Raw genomic sequence first — 21,355 nt, forward strand, 5'->3', positions numbered from 1 at the left:
TCTTATGAGAATCATCCAATATAGGTCCTAACATTATAGACGAAAAATGTTTCTTGCAAACAAGGTAAAAAACAGAACACTACATTTTTTTAAAATAAAAGCTCACTTTAATAACTCGAAGTTGGACATGATGAGTTCTTTCCAGTTCACAAAGATCATTCCCATTTCTGATTCTGTGAGTTTTCCAGATTCAGTCAATGGCTTCTGGAAAACCTTAAAAAAAATAACACACACACCACATATATATACAAGAGTGTGGATCTTAATTCAAGCCCACCCACAGAGCCAACTCAGGTGCTACCTATATATACACCATACCCTTTTGGTCACGGACCAGCAGCTGAAAATTAATTTTCTTCCACCCTGCTCTCCATAAGCACATGTGTAGTTCAAATTCAGACGCTGAGCAAAATAATCTGTTGTACAATGACATTCGAAATGCGTGTAGAAAAGGAGAAGCCATACTAATGGGGGATTTCAACTTCCCCTCTATAAAATGGGAAAACCCAATGGGGGGCACGACGGACGAAATTGAAATGGTGGAAATGACAAATGACTGCTTCCTAACGCAATTTGTCAAGGCACCGACTAGAGGGGAGGCATGCCTTGACTTAGTCTTTTCAAATAATGAAGACAGAATGACTAAAACAAAGGTCAGAGAGCCATTGGCAAACTCAGACCACAACATGATCTCATTTGAAATATTTTTTAAAACCCCAAAAGTAATGACTAAAGCTAAGGTTTACAATTTTAGAAAAGCAAACTACGAAGGTATGAAACAGAGACTAATAGAAGTAGATGGGAGTAAAATAGAGAAAACATCCACAGAAAAAGGATGGCTGTTTTTTAAAAATGTAGTACTAGAGGCACAAAACAATTACATCCCAAAAGTAGACAAATCTAAATCTAAAACAAAATGGCCAAAATGGTTTAATAGATCAATTAAAAAAAATATTCAGCGAAAAAAGGCATTTTATAGAGCGTTTAAAAGGGACCAAAAACAAAGCACACAGAAAGAGTACTTGGAACTGCAAACACAAGTCAAAAAGGAAGTTAGAAAGGCCAAGAGAGAGATAGAAATCAATATTGCTAAGGGGGCTAAAACCAATTCCAAAATGTTTTTCCAATATAACAGCAAGAGAACATTCAAAGAGGAGGTTAAATGTCTAAGAGACACAAATGGCAAAATCATAGATGAAGAAAAAAAAAATAGCAAATATATTAAATGATTACTTTTCACAGGTTTTTACAAAGGAGGATACGGACAACATGCCCCACATGTCGACCTGTTCCTATCCAATTTTAGCATAACTTTAGCATAACAGAGGCAGAAGTGTTAAAGGGACTAGGAGCTCTTAAAATAAACAAATCCCCTGGGCCAGATGAGATCCTCCCAATAGTACTCAAAGAAATGAAATAAGTTATTTACAAACCGCTAACCAAGATCATGCAACAGTCTCTTGACACAGGGGTTGTACCGACAGACTGGAAAATAGCAAACGTAATACCGATCCACAAAAAGGGAGACAAAACCGAACCAGGTAACTACAGACCAGTAAGCCTGACTTCTATTGTATGTAAACTTATGGAAACTATAATAAGATCCAAAATGGAAAATTACCTATATGGTAACAATATCCTGGGAGACAGTCAGCATGGTTTTAGTAAAGGGAGATCATGTCTAACTAACCTACTTGACTTTTTTGAGGATGCAACATTGAAAATGGATAACTGCAAAGCATACGACATGGTCTATTTAGATTTCCAGAAAGCTTTTGACAAAGTCCCGCATAAAAGATTAATTCTCAAACTGAACGCAGTAGGGATTCAAGGAAATGCATGTACATGGATTAGGGAGTGGTTAACAGGTAGAAAACAGAAAGTACTGATTAGAGAAGAAACCTCAAAATGGAGTGAGGTAACCAGTGGTGTACCACAGGGATCAGTATTAGGTCCTCTGCTAGTCCTAATCTACATTAATGATTTAGACTCTGGTATAGTAAGCAAACTCGTTAAATTTGCAGACGACACAAAAATAGGAGGAGTGGCAAACACTGTTGAAGCAGCAAAGGTCATTCAAAATGATCTAGACAGCATTCAATTGGGCTGACACATGGCAAATGAAATTTAATAAAGAAAAGTGTAAAGTATTGCATGCGGGCAATAAAAATGTGCATTATAAATATCATATGGGAGATAGTGAAATTGAAGAAGGGAACTATGAAAAAGACCTAGGAGTTTACGTTGACTCAGAAATGTCTTCATCTAGACAATGTGGGGAAGCTATAAAATAGGCTAACAAGATGCTCGGATATATTGTGAGAAGTGTTGAATTTAAATCAAGGGAAGTAATGTTAAAACTCTACAATGCATTAGTAAGACCTCACCTAGAATATTGTGTTCAATTCTGGTCACCTCGTTACAAAAAGGATATTGCTGCTCTAGAAAGAGTGCAAAGAAGAGCAACCAGAATTATCCCGGATTTAAAAGGCATGTCGTATGCAGACAGGCTAAAAGAATTGAATCTATTCAGTCTTGAACAAAGAAGACTACGCAGCGATCTGATTCAAACATTCAAAATCCTAAAAGGTATAGACAATGTCAACCCGGGGGACTTCTTTGACTTGAAAAAAGAAACAAGGACCAGGGGTCATAAATGGAGATTAGATAAAGGGGCATTCAGAACAGAAAATAGGTGGCATTTTTTTACACAGAGAATTGTGAGGGTCTGGAACCAACTCCCCAGTAATGTTGTTGAAGCTGGCACCCTGGGATCCTTCAAGAAGCTGCTTGATGAGATTCTGGGATCAATAAGATACTAACAACCAAACGAGCAAGATGGACTGAATGGCCTCCTCTCGTTTGTAAACTTTCTTATGTTCTTATGTTCTTATGTGTATATTTCACAAAATGTATTGTGCAGTTTTTTTTATTGATTTATTTTTTAATACAAATGAACACAAAGTTGTTACATAAGCAGTGTAAACTATTATAAATCAAGGCAAGAAGACTCATTGTTCACATGATGCCTTCATCAGTGTGCTCGTTCTTGTACCTCCACCACAAGCTGCAAGTCGTCCATGTAGCGCTCCTCTGTCTCAATGAGCTCGTGGATATATCCTTGTCTTTTCCTTTCAATTGGGGACATGGTATCGAGACTCGTCAGGTCAGCACACCCTGTGTGGAGAGAGGCACAACAGGATATACCATTTTAAAAAGGAACACTATCATGCGAAAATGACCCATTTACTAAACAGAGGCTAATTGTACTGTTGAACCCAACAATGTAAAAGGGAAATATAATCTCTACCTGGGGCCTGTTTTAAGGTACAAGAGTTTGAATCTTTGGCTAAAGTATACTTGTTCCAAATACTTACTCATCTAAAAGGGTATGAAGCATACATTTAAACAGCTTACCTAATAATGGAAGACCCCAGTTCCATCCAGGTGTGAAGAACTGGAACATATTTGAACCATTTTCTTTAATGCTATAATCCCCCCCCCCCCCCCCCCCTCTCCCCACCCCTCCACCCATGTCGTGACCCTAATGTGCAACAGTATTCTATTCCATGCACTGTAACGAACAAGCAAGTACAGTACAAAAAGAGTTTAACCCTGCAACTGCTTCGGATCAATGATTAATTTCCAGAGATTAGGGTTAAGTTAAGTAGGCAGCTAATGGCTTCTATACAACGACAAACACCACAAGCAGAATTAAGCACTGATGCACCAACACCCTGACAATAAAATAAATACATTAAAAATGAAAAGCTTTAAAAAATATAGGTAGATCTCCAGCAGCACAACCAGGGCAATGATGCTGTCTTTAAGACATGAACAGTAAAATTAAAGGAATTAACTTTATACACGGTCACAACATGCAAGTCTTTCCTTTAGAAAATCAGTCAAAAAAGGCAATCATTTAATTTTTCATCTAGTGCCATATGCATAATGCATGTAGCTCTATGTTTTCTGTAAAAACATTACAAATATACATGTACAAAATAAATACATTTTCAGTATTAGTGCAGGGAGAAAGTTATGTTCCAGAAGGGGTGGAGCTCTATCAAGCTAAATCAAATTTTAGGACCATTTTTATTACTTGTACACCTGATCTGATATTTTGCTGCTTGAACGTTATCATTTGTGTCTACAAAATATTTCAATCAATACATTTTATATGCAAAACACTTGTTTCATCTATAGCCATTTCAGACAAAAGCCCACTGAATTATAGGTGCTTCGCAAAACAGACAGTGGGTAGCCCTTAAGACTCACCTCTTCAAACAGCACCTGTAGAACTCCTCTGTTTGTATCCTGGGACACTATCATCCTTCATTTAAATGTGCTTTATTTTGCTCTTATCTGCCCCCTATTTTACTGCATTTAATCCTGTACTTCAGAATACTGTAATCTGCCAAGTGTTTAACCTGTAGTACTTTGTATTTAATCACATCCTGATGTAACTATCACTATTTAATCATATCCTGATGTAACTATCACTATTATCTGCTGTATTATTGAATTGTGGTTTGTCACACTTGTACTTTGCTTGAACAAAAGTTATTGTATTTCTTGCTCTTATTGTATTACTTGTATTGTAACACTTGAAATGTATTTGCTTACGATTGTAAGTCGCCCTGGATAAGGGCGTCTGCTAAGAAATAATAATAATAATAATAATAATAATAATAATAATAATAATAATAATAATAATAATAATAATAATAATAATAATAATAGCCCTTACATTCAACAGCAGAGCAGGAAAACACTTGGAGAGTAAACCAATAACTGGCATTTATCTTGTTTTGAACCTATTTGGCCTAGTTTTTAAGAACTTAAAAATAAAAACACCAAAAGCCCCACACAATACCACTGCTGACTCATTTGTGCACAAATATGACACAGACACTACGTTCAAACTTTGCAGATTTTTATTTGAACAAAGTAATTTTTTAGAAAAGCACCACAACTCCATAAACAGCACTTTATTATATGTATAAAGCTGAAACACTATCTTGCAAACCAAAAACCCATAAGTATTCTGGTTTCAAAAAACAACACACTCTTTGCCATCTTTTAAAAAATTGCATAGTATGTGCTTTTATAATATGAATGCAACTGTTAATAGCTGAAAATGCATCATGCCAACAATACACAGTTTGCATTACTACACTTCAGCCACAGTGTGTCTTTATATAAATCATTTTAAACACCGCACACACACACCCACACACATTTTGGTTAAATGTTGTTTAGAAATACCCATAGCAGCCAACACATTGCCAAAGCAAGTTAATTATGCATAACACTTTACATTTTCCATGTTCATTTCTAACTAAAAGCACCAATTTGACTTTTTCATATTGGTTATATAAATGGATGCAACACTATACTCGTCAATTATGTAAACTATTTTTTGTATTATTATTTAATTATTATTATGAAACTGGTTTCCCAGGATACCAATGTAACATGTTGCCAGTTTAATTATTAGACCAGTGGTTCCCTACTCCAGTTTTTGTAGACCCAAGGCAGTTGAGATTTGTGTTTCAGGATGCAATAAACCAGGTTTAAAAAACATATTTTGATTTCTCATTGCAAACACCACCATCACAAATCCCTCCTTATTTAACTATATTTGAAAAAGATGAAGTTCGTTTTACTGCCACAATGCTAAGTTAACTTTTTTGCGTTACAGATAATATAACCCCACACTTGGGTTCTATGCTGCACATAGGAAACTTCATATGGAGTCAGAGGGGGTGGAACATCCATTTAACACAGGAAGTAAATGGGAGAATACCTCCATCAAACCATGTAGCTTTATGGCAGGATAACTGGACTGTCAAAGTCAAAACAAAAGTCTGGGAAACAAATCAATCAACAGCAGAATTCTGTTTTGTAATAATGTTTTAAAAACCTTAGTTTAAGCATTTAAAACACAGCAACGATTAAAATCTACTTCATCAGTTCAAAATACAACTATGACTGTTCATTTAATGGTCCGTTAGGGACAGGATGAGGAACCACAGTTTTAGACCACAAGGCCACAGGGTATGAATCTTGGACTGTAACCCAGATCTCGTGTCTCAGACTAGCTTGATTTGGACAATACTGATCAAGCACAGAAGACCTTATAGGTTTGTATTGTATATAAATAAATTCATATACAATTATTACATTTACATTCAGCATGCTGTTTGCATAAATTGTAAACAGAATGGTACTATTGCAATAAAGTGTAGCATTATTTTATATATATATTATATATATATATATATATATATATATATATATATATATATATATATATATCTATGTATATATATATATATATATATATATATGTATATATATATAGCTACAGTTTTCTTTTTTTATTTGCCAAATCAATTTTTGGTAATACAATACAAAAGCCTTTTTTGCTAAATTGTAAAGCATCCATTTTCAACACCAAATGTTATCAGATTCCTATGACTAACATTCCATGAGAAAAACAGATTGTTTAATTTTTTAGAAAAAGCAAAATGGAATAACCTCCTAAATGTTTAAATGATATAAAAAAGGCATTACGCCTTATAACTGATTATATTCAACCTCAACTTACATAATTATACAACCAGCAATTAAAAGAAAGAAGAAAAACATGTTAAGATAGTGGGTTTTTGTGTGACCAGTCTCGCACCACCACCACCACAATGGAAAAGCAAATCGAATTAACTTTACAAAAACCACAAGTCACCCAGTGTTGGAAAGAATAGGGAGGAGGGACAAAGAAAAGCACAGCTGACAGGAGTGAAAGCCACAGAAAGACCCACTATCCTTCCTTCCCTCTAAGCAGATTAACATTTACCATGTTTACATGAGTGCAAGAAAATGAGCCTGCAGCACAATCAGCTGCAATGCTAAACAAAGGATTAATTTGGACCACCCTCTTCAATTTGTTTTTAAAACCAGAGCCCATTTGTATCTCTCTATAACTTCAATCACAAATTCTGAGCTAAAACTACAAGAAACCATTATTATTATTATGTGTTTATTTAGCAGACATCTTTATCCAAGGAGACTAGGGTGTGTGAACTATGCATCAGCTGCAGAGTCACTTACAATTACGTCTCACCCGAAAGACGGAGCACAAGGAGGTTAAGTGACTTGCTCAGGGTCACACAATGAGTCAGTGGCTAAGGTGGGATTTGAACCGGGGACCTCACGGTTACAAACCCTTTTCTTTAACCACTGGACCACACAGCCTCCATAACAGTAACACCCTCCTTAACAGCCTCCTTAACAGTAGAAACTACTGTTTTAAAAGTGCCTGTTTACTTGACAGTATCTTATACTGGATCTTACCTTGTTTTTCACATCTACCACAATGCTAATACAACTTTAAAACAAAAAATGTGATTTATTTTAATACTGCAATTAAATGTGATCCCACTTCCTATTTAAAGTTTCCAGACCTCCTATAAAACATAACAATTGTTAAAATCCAGTATTAAATAATGACATTTGATATATATCTTGCAAGACTATTATTGTCGTTGAAGCATTGATCATGGCTCTCTACCCAGCGTCCACCCTGCAGTTAATCTGGGATAGTGGGTCTCTTTGAGGGACTTTCATACGTTGAGAAGGAGGCAACATTACGGTCCTACAAAAAATAAAAAAATAAAATGAGGGAAAAATTAAAATAATCAAAAAATTCAAATTAAAAAGTAAATAAAAGTAGGAAATACAGAATGAAGTATGATAAAGAGACATCTATAAGCTATAAGAATTACAGTCAAAAGTTGGAAGGATATTTGTGGAGTAAACATACAAACTATTTCAACATATCATATCCGACTCTGTAAGAGAAGATACCCTCTATTAACCGATGGACCTCTGGCATGTGTCATTTACACATGCTGCTGAATGGTACTGATGGAAACTCATCAATGCTCCATTTTATATGGGTCTAAAACAGTAAATTCAGATCTTAGCAGGACACCATGGATTTAGGTGTAAGGCAGGAGCTAGAAAAGATGGTGCGTTTGGGAATGCAGTTTCACTTTTTACATGCTGTGACATCATATAAAATGAACTGCCCAGTTTAGCCATTTCCAATAAAAGAAAACAAGAACGTAAGGCAGTAATATAAAATTCCCATACCATTAAAAAGCCCAGTATAAAGACTCTCTCAGATATTACATATCCGATGGACCCCTGGAACCAATTAAAATCGGATAGGCCAGGCTCTACTGCAGTTTATTGACATATTTATTGTAAAGCCTGAATACTTTCTCTACCCAGTGCTCCCTCGTTATAAGGCAGCCCTTTATATCGTGGAACACTTTATAAGGCCCCATCATGGCTCCCATTTTGGCCTTTAATTACACTAGCATTTGTGTTCTTGTTATAAGGTGGAACACAAACTGCAGTCTGACAGTTATATACAGATAAAATAGCACTGAATTACTTAGTTAAAGTTAATTTTCTGGGTCACAACTATCACTGCTATTAAAATCTGTCTGTGCTTAGATCGTAGTGGGGCAGTTTCACAAAGATGGACTAAAACTATATTACAACAGAGACAGGGACACAGAGATACTGTGTGATTCCTGTAATGCAACCACCAACCAGACTAATTCACAAGACCCCCACCCCCACCCCCAACCCCCTCAAATTGACTTGATCAGTTTAGAAACCCCAGTTCTACTTCACTCTTCTTCAGAGCAATGAAACCCAGACAGTGCCACTGACACTCAAAAACATTCAATGACAACCGCCACAGCCATAAAGGACCATGCTTTTTTTAATATGGGAAAAACAATACTTGAATGGATGTTATCTTTTTTGGCTGACACACATCCAACTCCTAACAAAGGCCTCAGGAGATGCTTGGAAAGTAATGGACTCTTAAAGTGACAGTGTTTGTCAACTACAGTATATTGCTTTGTTAAGTGTGGTTAAAACAGAAGGATCTAAAAAGTAGAATCACTTTTAAGAATGGCAAGCCATCATCAGATCTCTTAATATACCTACTGTAGCTTTTAAACTTATTTGGTTTTCCTCCACCTGAGCAGAAATTATCCCAGTACTCATTACACAAGGAAACAAGTGTTGGTCCAAAAGTCTTTTTTTAATTTTTTAATTTGAATTATTTCTGTGGTAAATTTCGCTCTTTGCACACCTAACTTGTGGGTGTTGTATTTTTTTGAATGTATAAATGAATGTGGCGATGGTTTGAAATCAATGAATACATTACATTTTTTTAACTGAATACACTGTTTTTAGCCACTGTATGTTAGAGAATGTATTGGAAGAGTGTACTTACATTGCTGACTTGGATCAGACTCTGTGGTCATCTGGACATAATTTGAAGGAAAGAGACCTGCCGCTCCATTGAGCTCTCCTTTCCACCAATCCGGATCATCCTTGTTCAGAACACTGATGAGCTGCCCCCTGGAGAAACTCAGTTCATCTTCATTCATGGCTGCATAGTCATACTTGGCTATTACCTGGCACACTAAATACAAGACATATGCAGAATCAAATCAGCTTGCTACAAAGGGAAGTGGCTAAACAAAGTTTAATGACAGAACACAGCAATTACACATCTGTAGGTTTTGATTTCATTGTACACCATGATAAATAAAAAAGTATTAGTATGGTAACTATGTTTTAATATTTAAAATTAATATATTTTTCTGAAAGCTTTGGAAGCTTAAAGTGTAGCTTCCAGAAAGTTGATAAGAAAACAGTTACCTGTAATCATATTAAATACAATCGTATTAGTTGTTTTACAATACTTCACAAAATGAAGGACTACCCAGAGATGTGTATAAATGCAGTGAAATCACACACTCATTTCCAGTGTGCATAATCGAAGCCAGGACCGTAGTGGTAGTGTTGGTGATCAAACACCATATTAAGGTAAGGACAATGGGCAGCTGGGGGTCCCTGGCCCAGCATAGATATTTGTATTTTGCCATCACCACACACTTCAGTTGATACCCGTTTCACATTAAAATGACTATTTCAGTACAGGATTTGGGTATTAACTTTGTAACACTCAATATACACATCTCTGAATGTCCTTTACTTGTTGGGGACAGTTTAGTTCATTCAGTTTAGAACCAAAAGGTAGTATTCTAACAATAGCAGGTTCAGTTTCACTTTATCTTCCTGCTTGTTTTCAGTGATGACATGACTGAACATCTGGTACAGAGGTGCTCTTACCTGGCGTGGGGGCTGGAGTAGTTTTGTCACTGCCTGCACCCAAATGTTTAACATGGCTACCAGGAAACCATCCCTTTTGACGTTTTTTCCCTCTTGCCTGAAAAAAGGAACAGTAGAACAAATGATTACAACACCCAATACGAAAACCTGCTGCAAAAACTAAAATACGAAATTAATTTTAAATATAAAATAAAATAAGGTAATTGCAATCAGTGATAATGAATGAATATCTTCTTACTCATTTTTCTAGGATTGAAAAAAAAAAACCCCAGAAAACTTTGCCACATTTAACTTTTACTAGGTTGTAGATATTTGCAACTCAGAAGGTGCATTGCTTTTTTATTGATGTCATAGCTAAGGCTGTGACATTTTTATGGGGTGATTTTAACACCACCACCAACCTAAACAAAACAATATCCAATCAATTTGGACAATTCAAGGAAGGGCTTTTTCATTTATTGGACACATTGTAAAATAAACCTTTTGTTTTAACAAATATTCAGCACTTTAAGTTATTTTCAATATTACTTAAAATAAATAAAAAATAAATAAATAAAAATAAATATTTTAAATAATGAATAAATAAACTGAAATAAAAAAAAAAATAGAAATTATATTTACAATGTTTCAACTCATATTAGAAGATAGGTGAAACCTGTTCCCTTACCTGTAGCTCTCCTTGCCACCAGCCAGTGGGGTTTTTGTTGAGGATGAGAATGAGCTGTCCAGGGGACAGGCTGAGCTGCTCAGAGCCTGTTGCTGTGTATGCTGTGGTCACCTGGACAATCTCTGTGTGTAAAAAAAAATAAAAAATACCTTTTTTTAAAATATTTTTTGATAGTCTAGTAGTCTAAATAACGCTATAGACATTAGGGGTGTGCTGACACTCGTAAGTAGTATTTAAAATCACCAGGTATGAAATCAATCCATTCATTAATGTGTTGATTTCAAAACAAGAGTGTCAGCACACCTCTAATATACATGCATCCCACAACACGGCTGTAAAACACACAATTAAGAGCCATTTAAATAAAAAATATCACACTGTATGTGTATAAGAATTTAAAGTTTGATATACAGACAGATACCTTCGTATTCCCCCAGATTCTGATACACTAAATGTCTATTCACACTTCCATTTTTATACCGGTAATGTAGAGGAACATTATCGCAACGCCTGTTCACATTGGAGTGGTTACCGCCATCCCGGTATAACTGTATTGATACAAAATCCAGAAAAGAGTGTTTCGTACCGCTACAGTTTGCGCGTGACGGAGGTCCCCATAGAGATTCAGTGGAGTTGAGTATCTTGTACATACAGAATATCTTTGATGTACGTGTATCGATATAAACCAGCTTCAATGTGGACAGGTATCTCGCAACAGTATTGGTCTTGTATTGGTGTTGAAAAGTGAGTGAGGACAGAAAGTGGTATTATATCGGTATATTCTAAACCGAAACTAATTTTACCAGCACTGTTCCGTGAACAGGGTATAAATTACCACGACAAAATTACCTTGGCAGGTTTCATCAAAATTAGATGCCATTTTGCAGGTAGATGTAAGTGTGAAAAACAGGCAGAGAGGCTCATTAACTTGCAAAAGAATGTCCTTAGCTAGTTTAATTACAATAAAAAAATCGATATCTAGATGCAGTAAACAGAAACAAACCTGGTTTTTTGATTAATGTTCCACTTCGAACAACATTACTTGAAGCCTGAAAAAAAAAAAAAAAAAAAAAAAAAAAAAAAGGGGGTGAGCTATACAGTATACAGTTTAGGACTTGTGCTAGCTTTACTTACAATGATTGAGTTGACCAGTTCAAAGCTCCTGGTCACAGTCTCAAAAACTATGCAAGATTGGGTCCACTAAAAATGGCAGGATATAGGTGTCGTATAAGAAGAAATGAAATATGATATAAATATCTAGAACAAAAACAAACAATTCTTTTTCTTTAGCCATGTTGGTTCACACTTTTTTGGAACAAGCCCCAAGTGGCTATGGTTTGTTAATACAATAGTCAATCTTTGATCAACCGTACTGTCTAATCAACCGAACACACTTCACGTCACGTGATGAATTACGTGTGCTGTATTATGCACACAGCTTCATAATAAACGGCTACGAGACTTAGCTGCCAAAACAGGACCAGCAGACTGAAGCAAATGAAAGTTATAGAATTATTCAGACCACCAAAACCTTAGATGAAGCATTGTGTGCTTTAAATTGTTGCAGTTAAGCAAATTAAAACACAGTCACCTCATTCTTGATTTTTCTTCTATTTCGTCAGTAAGGGCAGGAGATCCTGTCTATGTTATTGAGCTGCTAAGAACTTTTATTTTATTCATTTCAATTGCACGTTATTACACTTTATTAAAGTGATACACACTTTAGTAGAAAATATTTAAACAATTACTGGCAACTGGTAGTGAAATTATATTTAGAAAATAAACATTTCCTAATTTAGTCAAGAAATTTAGTTATGTTTAATCTATTAGTCCCATGTGGCTGACTAAGTGGCGGTCCAGAACAATCAGACGCCAAATTTCTTTAAAAAAGATAAACATATTTTAAAAGTGTCTTTGACTGGCGCAATCTCACTGCTAATGATGGCAACACTAGCAAATGCCTTCATCTTTAAAGCAGTCCCTTTCAAATAGTAAAGATATCATGCTGGGACGAACATGGGATTTTCATGTTCGGATATTCGCTCATAATTTAAATATTCGTTCGTTTTCAAAATGTAATAAAACCCATTATATTGCTCAAAATGCAGGCAGAGACCGCATAGTAGCAGGGGCAAGGGGGTGTGGCCCGTGTGTGTGCCTGTGTTTTACAGCACGACGTTACAGTAACACGTCAATGTAGAAAAATATCCCAGGAGTAAAGAATACATTGTGTAGGCCTTACTTCACCCCAGTGAATTAACTACAAAACAAAGGATGCCAAATAGCAGTTCAAGTTAAACATTGTTTTGTTTATTCACGAAATAAATAGTACATAAAGCTGACACCGCATTTCAGAGGTCTTACGCAGAATTCTGTGTTATATACGCAGGACATTTTAATAAAAACACAAAAAAAAAATAACAGCAGTGCGTTTATAAACACAGATGTAAAAGACTACAGATCCCCTTTTCATCCCTATCCAATAATTTTGTTTATATTATGAAGTAGTTTTATGTAATGCAAAGTGTAAAAATGGTTCTACTGCTCCCTGCATCCTCTTTAACGTCCCTGGTATTAGAGCGACTCAGTAATCAGCCAAGAGTTTGGACAAGTAAAACACATGCTCAAAAATCATGGTTTTAAGACCATGGATGAGGTCTGCAGGGTTTTTATTGAGAACTATTCCGACATCTTTCCTGCTTTCGAAAACTTGCAGCAATTGCAATTATGATACCTGTAACTTGTGTACCAGCAGAACAGGGTTTTATCTGTCAGTAAACAAACAAAGAAACAAATAAATAAAAGTGATGTAGTGTGGTGTACTTATTGTTAAGAACAAGCCTCCTTTCGATTTTGTCCTCTTCCACTTCAAAAATGCATACACAGTGTTTTAGCATTTTTTTTGTTCCTCATGCCTGGCCTTATTCAATGACAAGGCTCAGAAAGAGACATCCCTGAAGAGAGATCGTAGCATCAGTTCTTAGGCACTGAAATTAGAGAGGTCCGGCACATTGGGGTTCAAGGTGAAGCAACTCCCATAGTAAGTATTTCATTTTTGGACGTCATTTGTAGGCAACAGCTTATAGACCCTTGTCCTTTGATGGTTCCAACCGCTTTTTAATAGGGTTTGTACCATTGCCAAGTATATATCTATATCTAGTGTTACATCAAAATGCTTGGAAAGTGATAAACAAAGAGGTCATGCAAAGAAATGCACTGCTGCAGAGTTTAGTCTTACATCTGTCTCCTTTGGTTTTACGTAGTTGGAAGGGAAGATCCCTGTCCTGTTGTCAATACATCCTGACCACCACTCTCCTTCTCTCTGTGTGACCAGGATGGTATCACCTTCATGGAATGTCAAATCCCCAGGCTCTGGACTCTCATAGGTGTAAATTGCCACATATTCTGCACAGAAGAAATACAGATGAAGAATTCAACTTTACAGAAAATGGCCTCTTTGTCACCCGTAGTGTTCATCTATAACTATACACTCAAACATGCTGCGTATAAATACTAAAAGTTACTAGTAAAATTAATAAAATGTCTCCTCTAAGACATTCTTTGACTTCAAGTTTAGGGGTGTTTAGATAAGCAATAACTACTAAAATGAGAAATTATTATGCATTTTCTCCTGGGAATACTTATGAAATTAAATATTGCAAGTAATCAATTCTTATTATTCCCTGTCAATGTTATACAGCACTGTAACTAAGTGGGACCTTTTTTATTCTCACCTTCAGCTACATCTTGGGCTGGTGTGCTGGTGTCCACGCTGACTGTTGCATAAATTGGACTACAGAAAAAGAGATGGAACATTTTGCAGTATTTTAATAAACAAAGCGGCACACTGTGTTTCTAAGAGTAACAAACTGTTGCATTTTTAGATACGTTTTAGATACGCTTTAAAAATATTAATTAAAAATTATTAACATAACAAATGCATAATTGTTTTCTCTTACGTTTTAGTTTACATATTCCTTCAAATTTAAGATGCGGACCAAATTTACCACCCTCAATTTGAGGAAAAAATAAAACATCAAATAAATATGCATTTACAAAGATACAAAATCAATTACGCTGTTGTATCGTACAAAACTGACATGAAACAGTGTTGTTGTAGATTAATCACAGAGCTTGTTTATCGTGCTGCGCACTGTATAATACTTCAGATAGCGTCTCGTATCGTACACACACCACCACTCACTTACAGCATCACGCATCCCGGCAACAGCAAGCATGACATCAGGCAACATGTTACCCAGCAACCACAACAGCATTGACTGCATTGCAAACACAACAGTCAGAACCTGTTTTTCTCCCAATTTGTGAACTGCGGTATTGCTTGGCATGTCGAAAAATATGGGTGTCTGATCAGCATTTCCGATCTGTCCAAGCTGGTACTGTTTGTTAGAAACAATGAAATTGTAAAAGCTTCTTTTGGTATTTCTCAGGAAGCTAATGACGCTTCTTTGAAAAAGGCTGCTATGTAACATGGATGATTTGAAATCGGGCAGTAATGTTTTGGTTCGTCTTTTCTCGGAAGTAAGACACGTTGCTGTTTGTGTACTTGGATAGTCACGTCTTTCGTTGGCGATTTTAATACACACCTCACTATACTGTACTCTAATTTAAGACGCAGGCTATTTTTGAGAGGCAAAAAATGGTTCAAAATATGCATCTTAAATTAAATTTGTATATATTTTTTGGCAGGTTGCAGAAATCTTGTGATAACATTTATTTCATGTTTCCCTTTCTGTTTTACGTTAGTTGCATTCACGTTACACAAGCCCCTTTTTAAAAGTCTTGGCATGACTTACTCATTCTGCACCTTGCTTCCAGACATCACTTTGACGTAAGATTTAGGGAACCAGCCTTTGACACCTCGGAGTTCCCCGAGCCACCAATTGTCCTGCTGCTCCAGCACGGTGATGATGTCATCTCTTGAGAAGTTCAAGTGGTTATCCTTTTTTGCAGTCCAGGAGCACAGTGCCTGTGCCTGAAGATTATCAACAACCTGGCCCTAAAAGGCCAAAAAAAAAAATTAAAGAATTTTTTATAATTTCTGTAATATTTCAAACTGAAAGTCCTTCTCTTACTAAACTAGGCTCTGAAGAGTTTAAGGCATAACGTTAGGTTATTATATTATTATTATTATTATTATTATTTATTTCTTAGCAGACACCCTTATCCAGGGCGACTTACAATTGTTACAATATATCACATTATACATTATTTCACATTATACAGATAACACATTATTTTATATACAATTACCCATTTATACAGTTGGGTTTTTACTGGAGCAATCTAGGTAAAGTACCTTGCTCAAGGGTACAACAGCAGTGTCCCCCACTGGGGATTGAACCCACAACCCTCCGGTCAAGAGTCCAGAGCCCTAACCACTACTCCACACTGCTCCCTGAAATAGAAATGTAACCATTACCGTATGGGTATTTAGCTTCGAAAGACCCAAAACCCGAATAATGTATATCAAAGCTGCTCGTAGAGCCTGTGACGCAGTCATGGCCTGCCCCCGAGGGCACAAAAGCACTGCAGTCACAGACCTCAACGTCATTTTTTCCTCCAAACCTGCTGCAATCATGGATGCAGCGACCTTGAAGGCTAATGGTTACATTTATATTTCAGGGAACCAGGGTTATGATAATAACTTAGCGTTCCCTTTCAAGTACGAAATGTAACTATTACTGTATGGGTAAGTGTACCAAAGCTGTCGCAAATACGAACGCTATAAGGCTAAGCCAAGAGGCTGCCCTGTACGTTACCATACGGAACCCCAGTAACAAGTAGCTGGGCTAAAAAAAAATGGAGGGAGAAACTCACCTGTGTTGTAAGGGTCGACTGAGAAGCCGCCCTTAACCACGGTTTTGAGGATCCCCAACATTAAATCTGTAGAACCTAGTAAAGGTATGGGGAGTAGTCAACACTTCTGCATTGCAAATGTCCTTGACAGATGCACCCTGGAATAAAGCCCACTGCGTTGCCAAGCACCTGGTGGAATGGGCAGTGAGCTTTTCTGGAGGGGGCAAGTTGGCCAGCTCATAAGCAGTCCTGACCATGTGTGCTATCCATTTGGACAGCCTCTGCTTAGACAGGGCTTGAGCATGACATGTCGCCCCATAGCAGACAAAAAATTGTTCGGACTGCCTCCAAATTTTCGTCTTGTCAACATAGTATGCCAGGGCCCGAACTGGGCAGATCGTATGAAGCTGTCGCTCTGTGTCAGACTGGAAAGGAGGTGGATGGAAAGCCTCCAATTCCACAGACTGGTTGACATGGAATGCAGAGATCGTCTTCGGCAAAAAGGCAGAATTGGTACAGAGTGTAACCTTTGTCCTGGCCTCTGTAAAAATTAAGCAGGCTTTTGCAATGGAGAATGCCTGCATCTCACTCACCTGCTTTGCAGAGGTGACAGTAAGCAAGAAAGCCGCTTTGAACGATAAAAAATTAAGCTCAGCTGAAAGCAAGGGTTCAAATGGAGGCTTCATCAGTGCATTAAGCACCACGTTTAACCTTGGAACAATGGCCTTCATAGGTAGCTGAAGCCGGCAAGCCCTTTTCAAAAATTGCCACGCCAGGAAGTGAGCTCTTGGGGAGACCGAGTCAATTTTGACAGGACAAACCGAAATGGTGGCCAGGATAGACCTTTAACGTGGAGGGGGGTTTCCCCTCATCAAAAAAGGTCCTGCAAAAATTGCAGTATAACTGCCATGGGACAGGTCATGGCAGAAACCACGTCTGAAAAACACTCCACTTGTACCTGTACTGGGAATGCGTGGACTGTGCTCTGGCATTCTGCAACTTAGATACACTTTTCATACATTATGGTTCGAGTTTAGAAAAATAACACTTCACAGTTTTGTTAAGTAGGTTTTCCAAGCCGATTAAAAATAAAAGATGGAACAGGCGGCGACGCGACTCAGCAGCAGCGGATCCAGCGTGTGAGCAGAGTGAGGAGCCAGCGATTCCCAAGTCAGAGACGGAACGGGCGGTGACGCGACTCAGCAGCAGTGGATCCAGCGTGGAAGCAGAGTGAGGAGCCAGCGTTTCCGGAGTCAGAGACGGAACGGGCGGAGACGCGACTCAGCAGCAGCGGATCCAGCGTGGAAGCAGAGTGAGGAGCCAGCGTTTCCGGAGTCAGAGACGGAACGGGCGGCGACGCGACTCAGCAGCAGCGGATCCAGCGTGGAAGCAGAGTGAGGAGCCAGCGTTTCCCGAGTCAGAGACGGAACGGGCGGTGACGCGACTCAGCAGCAGCGGATCCAGCGTGGAAGCAGAGTGAGGAGCCAGCGTTTCCCGAGTCAGAGACGGAACGGGCGGTGACGCGACTCAGCAGCAGCGGATCCAGCGTGTAAGCAGAGTGAGGAGCCAGCGTTTCCCGAGTCAGAGACGGAACGGGCGGTGACGCGACTCAGCAGCAGCGGATCCAGCGTGTAAGCAGAGTGAGGAGCCAGCGATTCCCGAGTCAGAGACGGAACGGGCGGTGACGCGACTCAGCAGCAGCGGATCCAGCGTGGAAGCAGAGTGAGGAGCCAGCGATTCCCGAGTCAGAGACGGAACGGGCGGTGACGCGACTCAGCAGCAGCGGATCCAGCGTTTCCCGAGTCAGAGACGGAACGGGCGGTGACGCGACTCAGCAGCAGCGGATCCAGCGTGGAAGCAGAGTGAGGAGCCAGCGTTTCCCGAGTCAGAGACGGAACGGGCGGTGACGCGACTCAGCAGCAGCGGATCCAGCGTGTAAGCAGAGTGAGGAGCCAGCGTTTCCCGAGTCAGAGATGGAACGGGCGGTGACGCGACTCAGCAGCAGCGGATCCAGCGTGGAAGCAGAGTGAGGAGCCAGCGATTCCCGAGTCAGAGACGGAACGGGCGGTGACGCGACTCAGCAGCAGCGGATCCAGCGTGTAAGCAACGTGAGGAGCCAGCGTTTCCCGAGTCAGAGACGGAACGGGCGGTGACGCGACTCAGCAGCAGCGGATCCAGCGTGTAAGCAGAGTGAGGAGCCAGCGATTCCCGAGTCAGAGACGGAACGGGCGGTGACGTGACTCAGCAGCAGCGGATCCAGCGTGGAAGCAGAGTGAGGAGCCAGCGATTCCCGAGTCAGAGACGGAACGGGCGGTGACGTGACTCAGCAGCAGCGGATCCAGCGTGTAAGCAGAGTGAGGAGCCAGCGATTCCTGAGTCAGAGACGGAACGGGCGGTGACGCGACTCAGCAGCAGCGGATCCAGCGTGTAAGCAGAGTGAGGAGCCAGCGATTCCTGAGTCAGAGACGGAACGGGCGGTGACGCGACTCAGCAGCAGCGGATCCAGCGTGTAAGCAGAGTGAGGAGCCAGCGATTCCTGAGTCAGAGACGGAACGGGCGGTGACGCGACTCAGCAGCAGCGGATCCAGCGTGGAAGCAGAGTGAGGAGCCAGCGTTTCCTGAGTCAGAGACGGAACGGGCGGTGACGTGACTCAGCAGCAGCGGATCCAGCGTGTAAGCAGAGTGAGGAGCCAGCGTTTCCCGAGTCAGAGACGGAACGGGCGGTGACGCGACTCAGCAGCAGCGGATCCAGCGTGGAAGCAGAGTGAGGAGCCAGCGATTCCCGAGTCAGAGACGGAACGGGCGGTGACGTGACTCAGCAGCAGCGGATCCAGCGTGTAAGCAGAGTGAGGAGCCAGCGATTCCTGAGTCAGAGACGGAACGGGCGGTGACGCGACTCAGCAGCAGCGGATCCAGCGTGTAAGCAGAGTGAGGAGCCAGCGATTCCTGAGTCAGAGACGGAACGGGCGGTGACGCGACTCAGCAGCAGCGGATCCAGCGTGTAAGCAGAGTGAGGAGCCAGCGATTCCTGAGTCAGAGACGGAACGGGCGGTGACGCGACTCAGCAGCAGCGGATCCAGCGTGGAAGCAGAGTGAGGAGCCAGCGTTTCCTGAGTCAGAGACGGAACGGGCGGTGACGTGACTCAGCAGCAGCGGATCCAGCGTGTAAGCAGAGTGAGGAGCCAGCGTTTCCCGAGTCAGAGACGGAACGGGCGGTGACGCGACTCAGCAGCAGCGGATCCAGCTTGTAAAACACACGCGTGGTTTTACAGTAGTTCAGAGTAACATTGCAGTTAAAATGGAAGGATCTTTTTAAATGCCTATCCCATTACCATTAAAGACTGTAAAGTATTTATCAAGATTACTCATGACTCCAAGGTAATGTTGCATTTTACCCCCTGAAAACACATTTTACTCCCTCTGTGTTAAAATTAGAGGGTAAGTTACTCCCAAACCCAAAACCTTATCTGGAGCACTGTTTCTAGGTTTTTATATTTTTATTTGAATTCACTTTTTGTTCTTGTGCTTCACTTTTGTTTGCTACAATAAGCTTTGTTTTTGCAATGATGAAACACAATGTTTGGGTCTGCTAACACAGAAACATATGGTAGTCATATGGCCAGTCTGTGCCCGTAGCTGCCTGGAGCCCCAAGGGGACAGGCAGGTCAGGCAGCGCTAAATGTTCACGCAGCAACACAGCGAGAACCGCTCCTTGGTAGGGAGCAGAGGAAGACCGGGAGCAGAGGAAGACCGTGAAGACAGTTTCCTGCGTGGGCTACTCTCCTGGGTGCGTCGTCCACTCTCCCTTGTCACAGAGCCATGGGGTGAGGATGCAGCCACCTCTCTAACAGAGGGTGCTGTGCAGGAGTAAGGGACGCAGAGCGCTGTGTAGAGCTGCCGGAGAGATGTTTCTCCAGCGTGCACCAAGAGAGAAGTGCACAAAACTCGCAGCAACTGCGGTTCGCCAGTGCCTCCTTGGCATGCTCAGGCCCCAGGCTGGAAGAGCATCTGCCATACTTGTCCTCAATAGGCAGATTGGCCTTACATGTCTCGCAGGGATGAAACCCAGACATGATGCAAGAAGCAAGCAATACAGTGTAGAGTATACAGATGCTGCCTCAATCTGCTTATAGATAACAACTGGTCCGGTCAAGACCCGAAAAAGATCGGTTTGGAACTGGATCAGGGACGTGAGCAACGGTCGGCAGTGGGCCGTGTAGGACCGGGTAGAAACCGGGTCGGGTCAGTGACCTTGGTACCTTACAGTACGGGTCCACCGGTTCGCAGTTACAGTGGGTAGCAATGTAAAGGAATGCCCACCTGTACAAGCCACTGGAAAAACCACTTAGTCAGTACTCGCACAAGACTGAGGGAAGCCTGCTTGTTAGAATGAACTAAACCTTCATAATGGTGATGCTAAGGCTGTTCTCAAAACTGCATCAAGATACTGGGGAGAGATTACAAGCAACCACAACCAAAGCAAGTATCTTAGTCCTGCGCAGTGCTGCTGTTAGCCCAGCAGCTGCTCTCACGACACGTGTGCCGCAGCACCACGTTGTAGACAGGTCTGCGCTTAGTCTCTGTAAAAACAGAAAAAACACAACGAGAAAAAAAACTTCAACAAAATACAGTAATTTAACA

The 21,355-nt window shown here is 40.2% G+C and overlaps 1 protein-coding gene across 6 annotated transcripts in view; it reads right to left on the reverse strand.

Moving 5' to 3' along the window:
- LOC117411188 (intersectin-2) overlaps positions 1–21,355 on the reverse strand; it is a 78,559-nt gene that overhangs the window by 7,280 nt on the left and 49,924 nt on the right. For 5 of the 6 annotated variants that reach the window (XM_059025774.1, XM_059025773.1, XM_034018459.3 and 2 more), the window contains 9 exons: positions 15,712–15,914; positions 14,629–14,687; positions 14,133–14,299; positions 11,898–11,943; positions 10,895–11,016; positions 10,228–10,324; positions 9,323–9,514; positions 3,056–3,177; positions 107–213 (listed from right to left, as the gene is read on the reverse strand). In XM_059025774.1, the coding sequence (XP_058881757.1) occupies positions 107–213; positions 3,056–3,177; positions 9,323–9,514; positions 10,228–10,324; positions 10,895–11,016; positions 11,898–11,943; positions 14,133–14,299; positions 14,629–14,687; positions 15,712–15,914 (1,115 nt within the window). Of the gene's footprint in view, positions 1–106; positions 214–3,055; positions 3,178–4,919; positions 7,658–9,322; positions 9,515–10,227; positions 10,325–10,894; positions 11,017–11,897; positions 11,944–14,132; positions 14,300–14,628; positions 14,688–15,711; positions 15,915–21,355 lie in introns of those variants that run through there. The other variant, XM_034018462.3, reaches the window with a different exon arrangement.

This window comes from Acipenser ruthenus, chromosome 6 (assembly GCF_902713425.1).
Source record: "Acipenser ruthenus chromosome 6, fAciRut3.2 maternal haplotype, whole genome shotgun sequence".
Taxonomy (NCBI): domain Eukaryota; kingdom Metazoa; phylum Chordata; class Actinopteri; order Acipenseriformes; family Acipenseridae; genus Acipenser; species Acipenser ruthenus.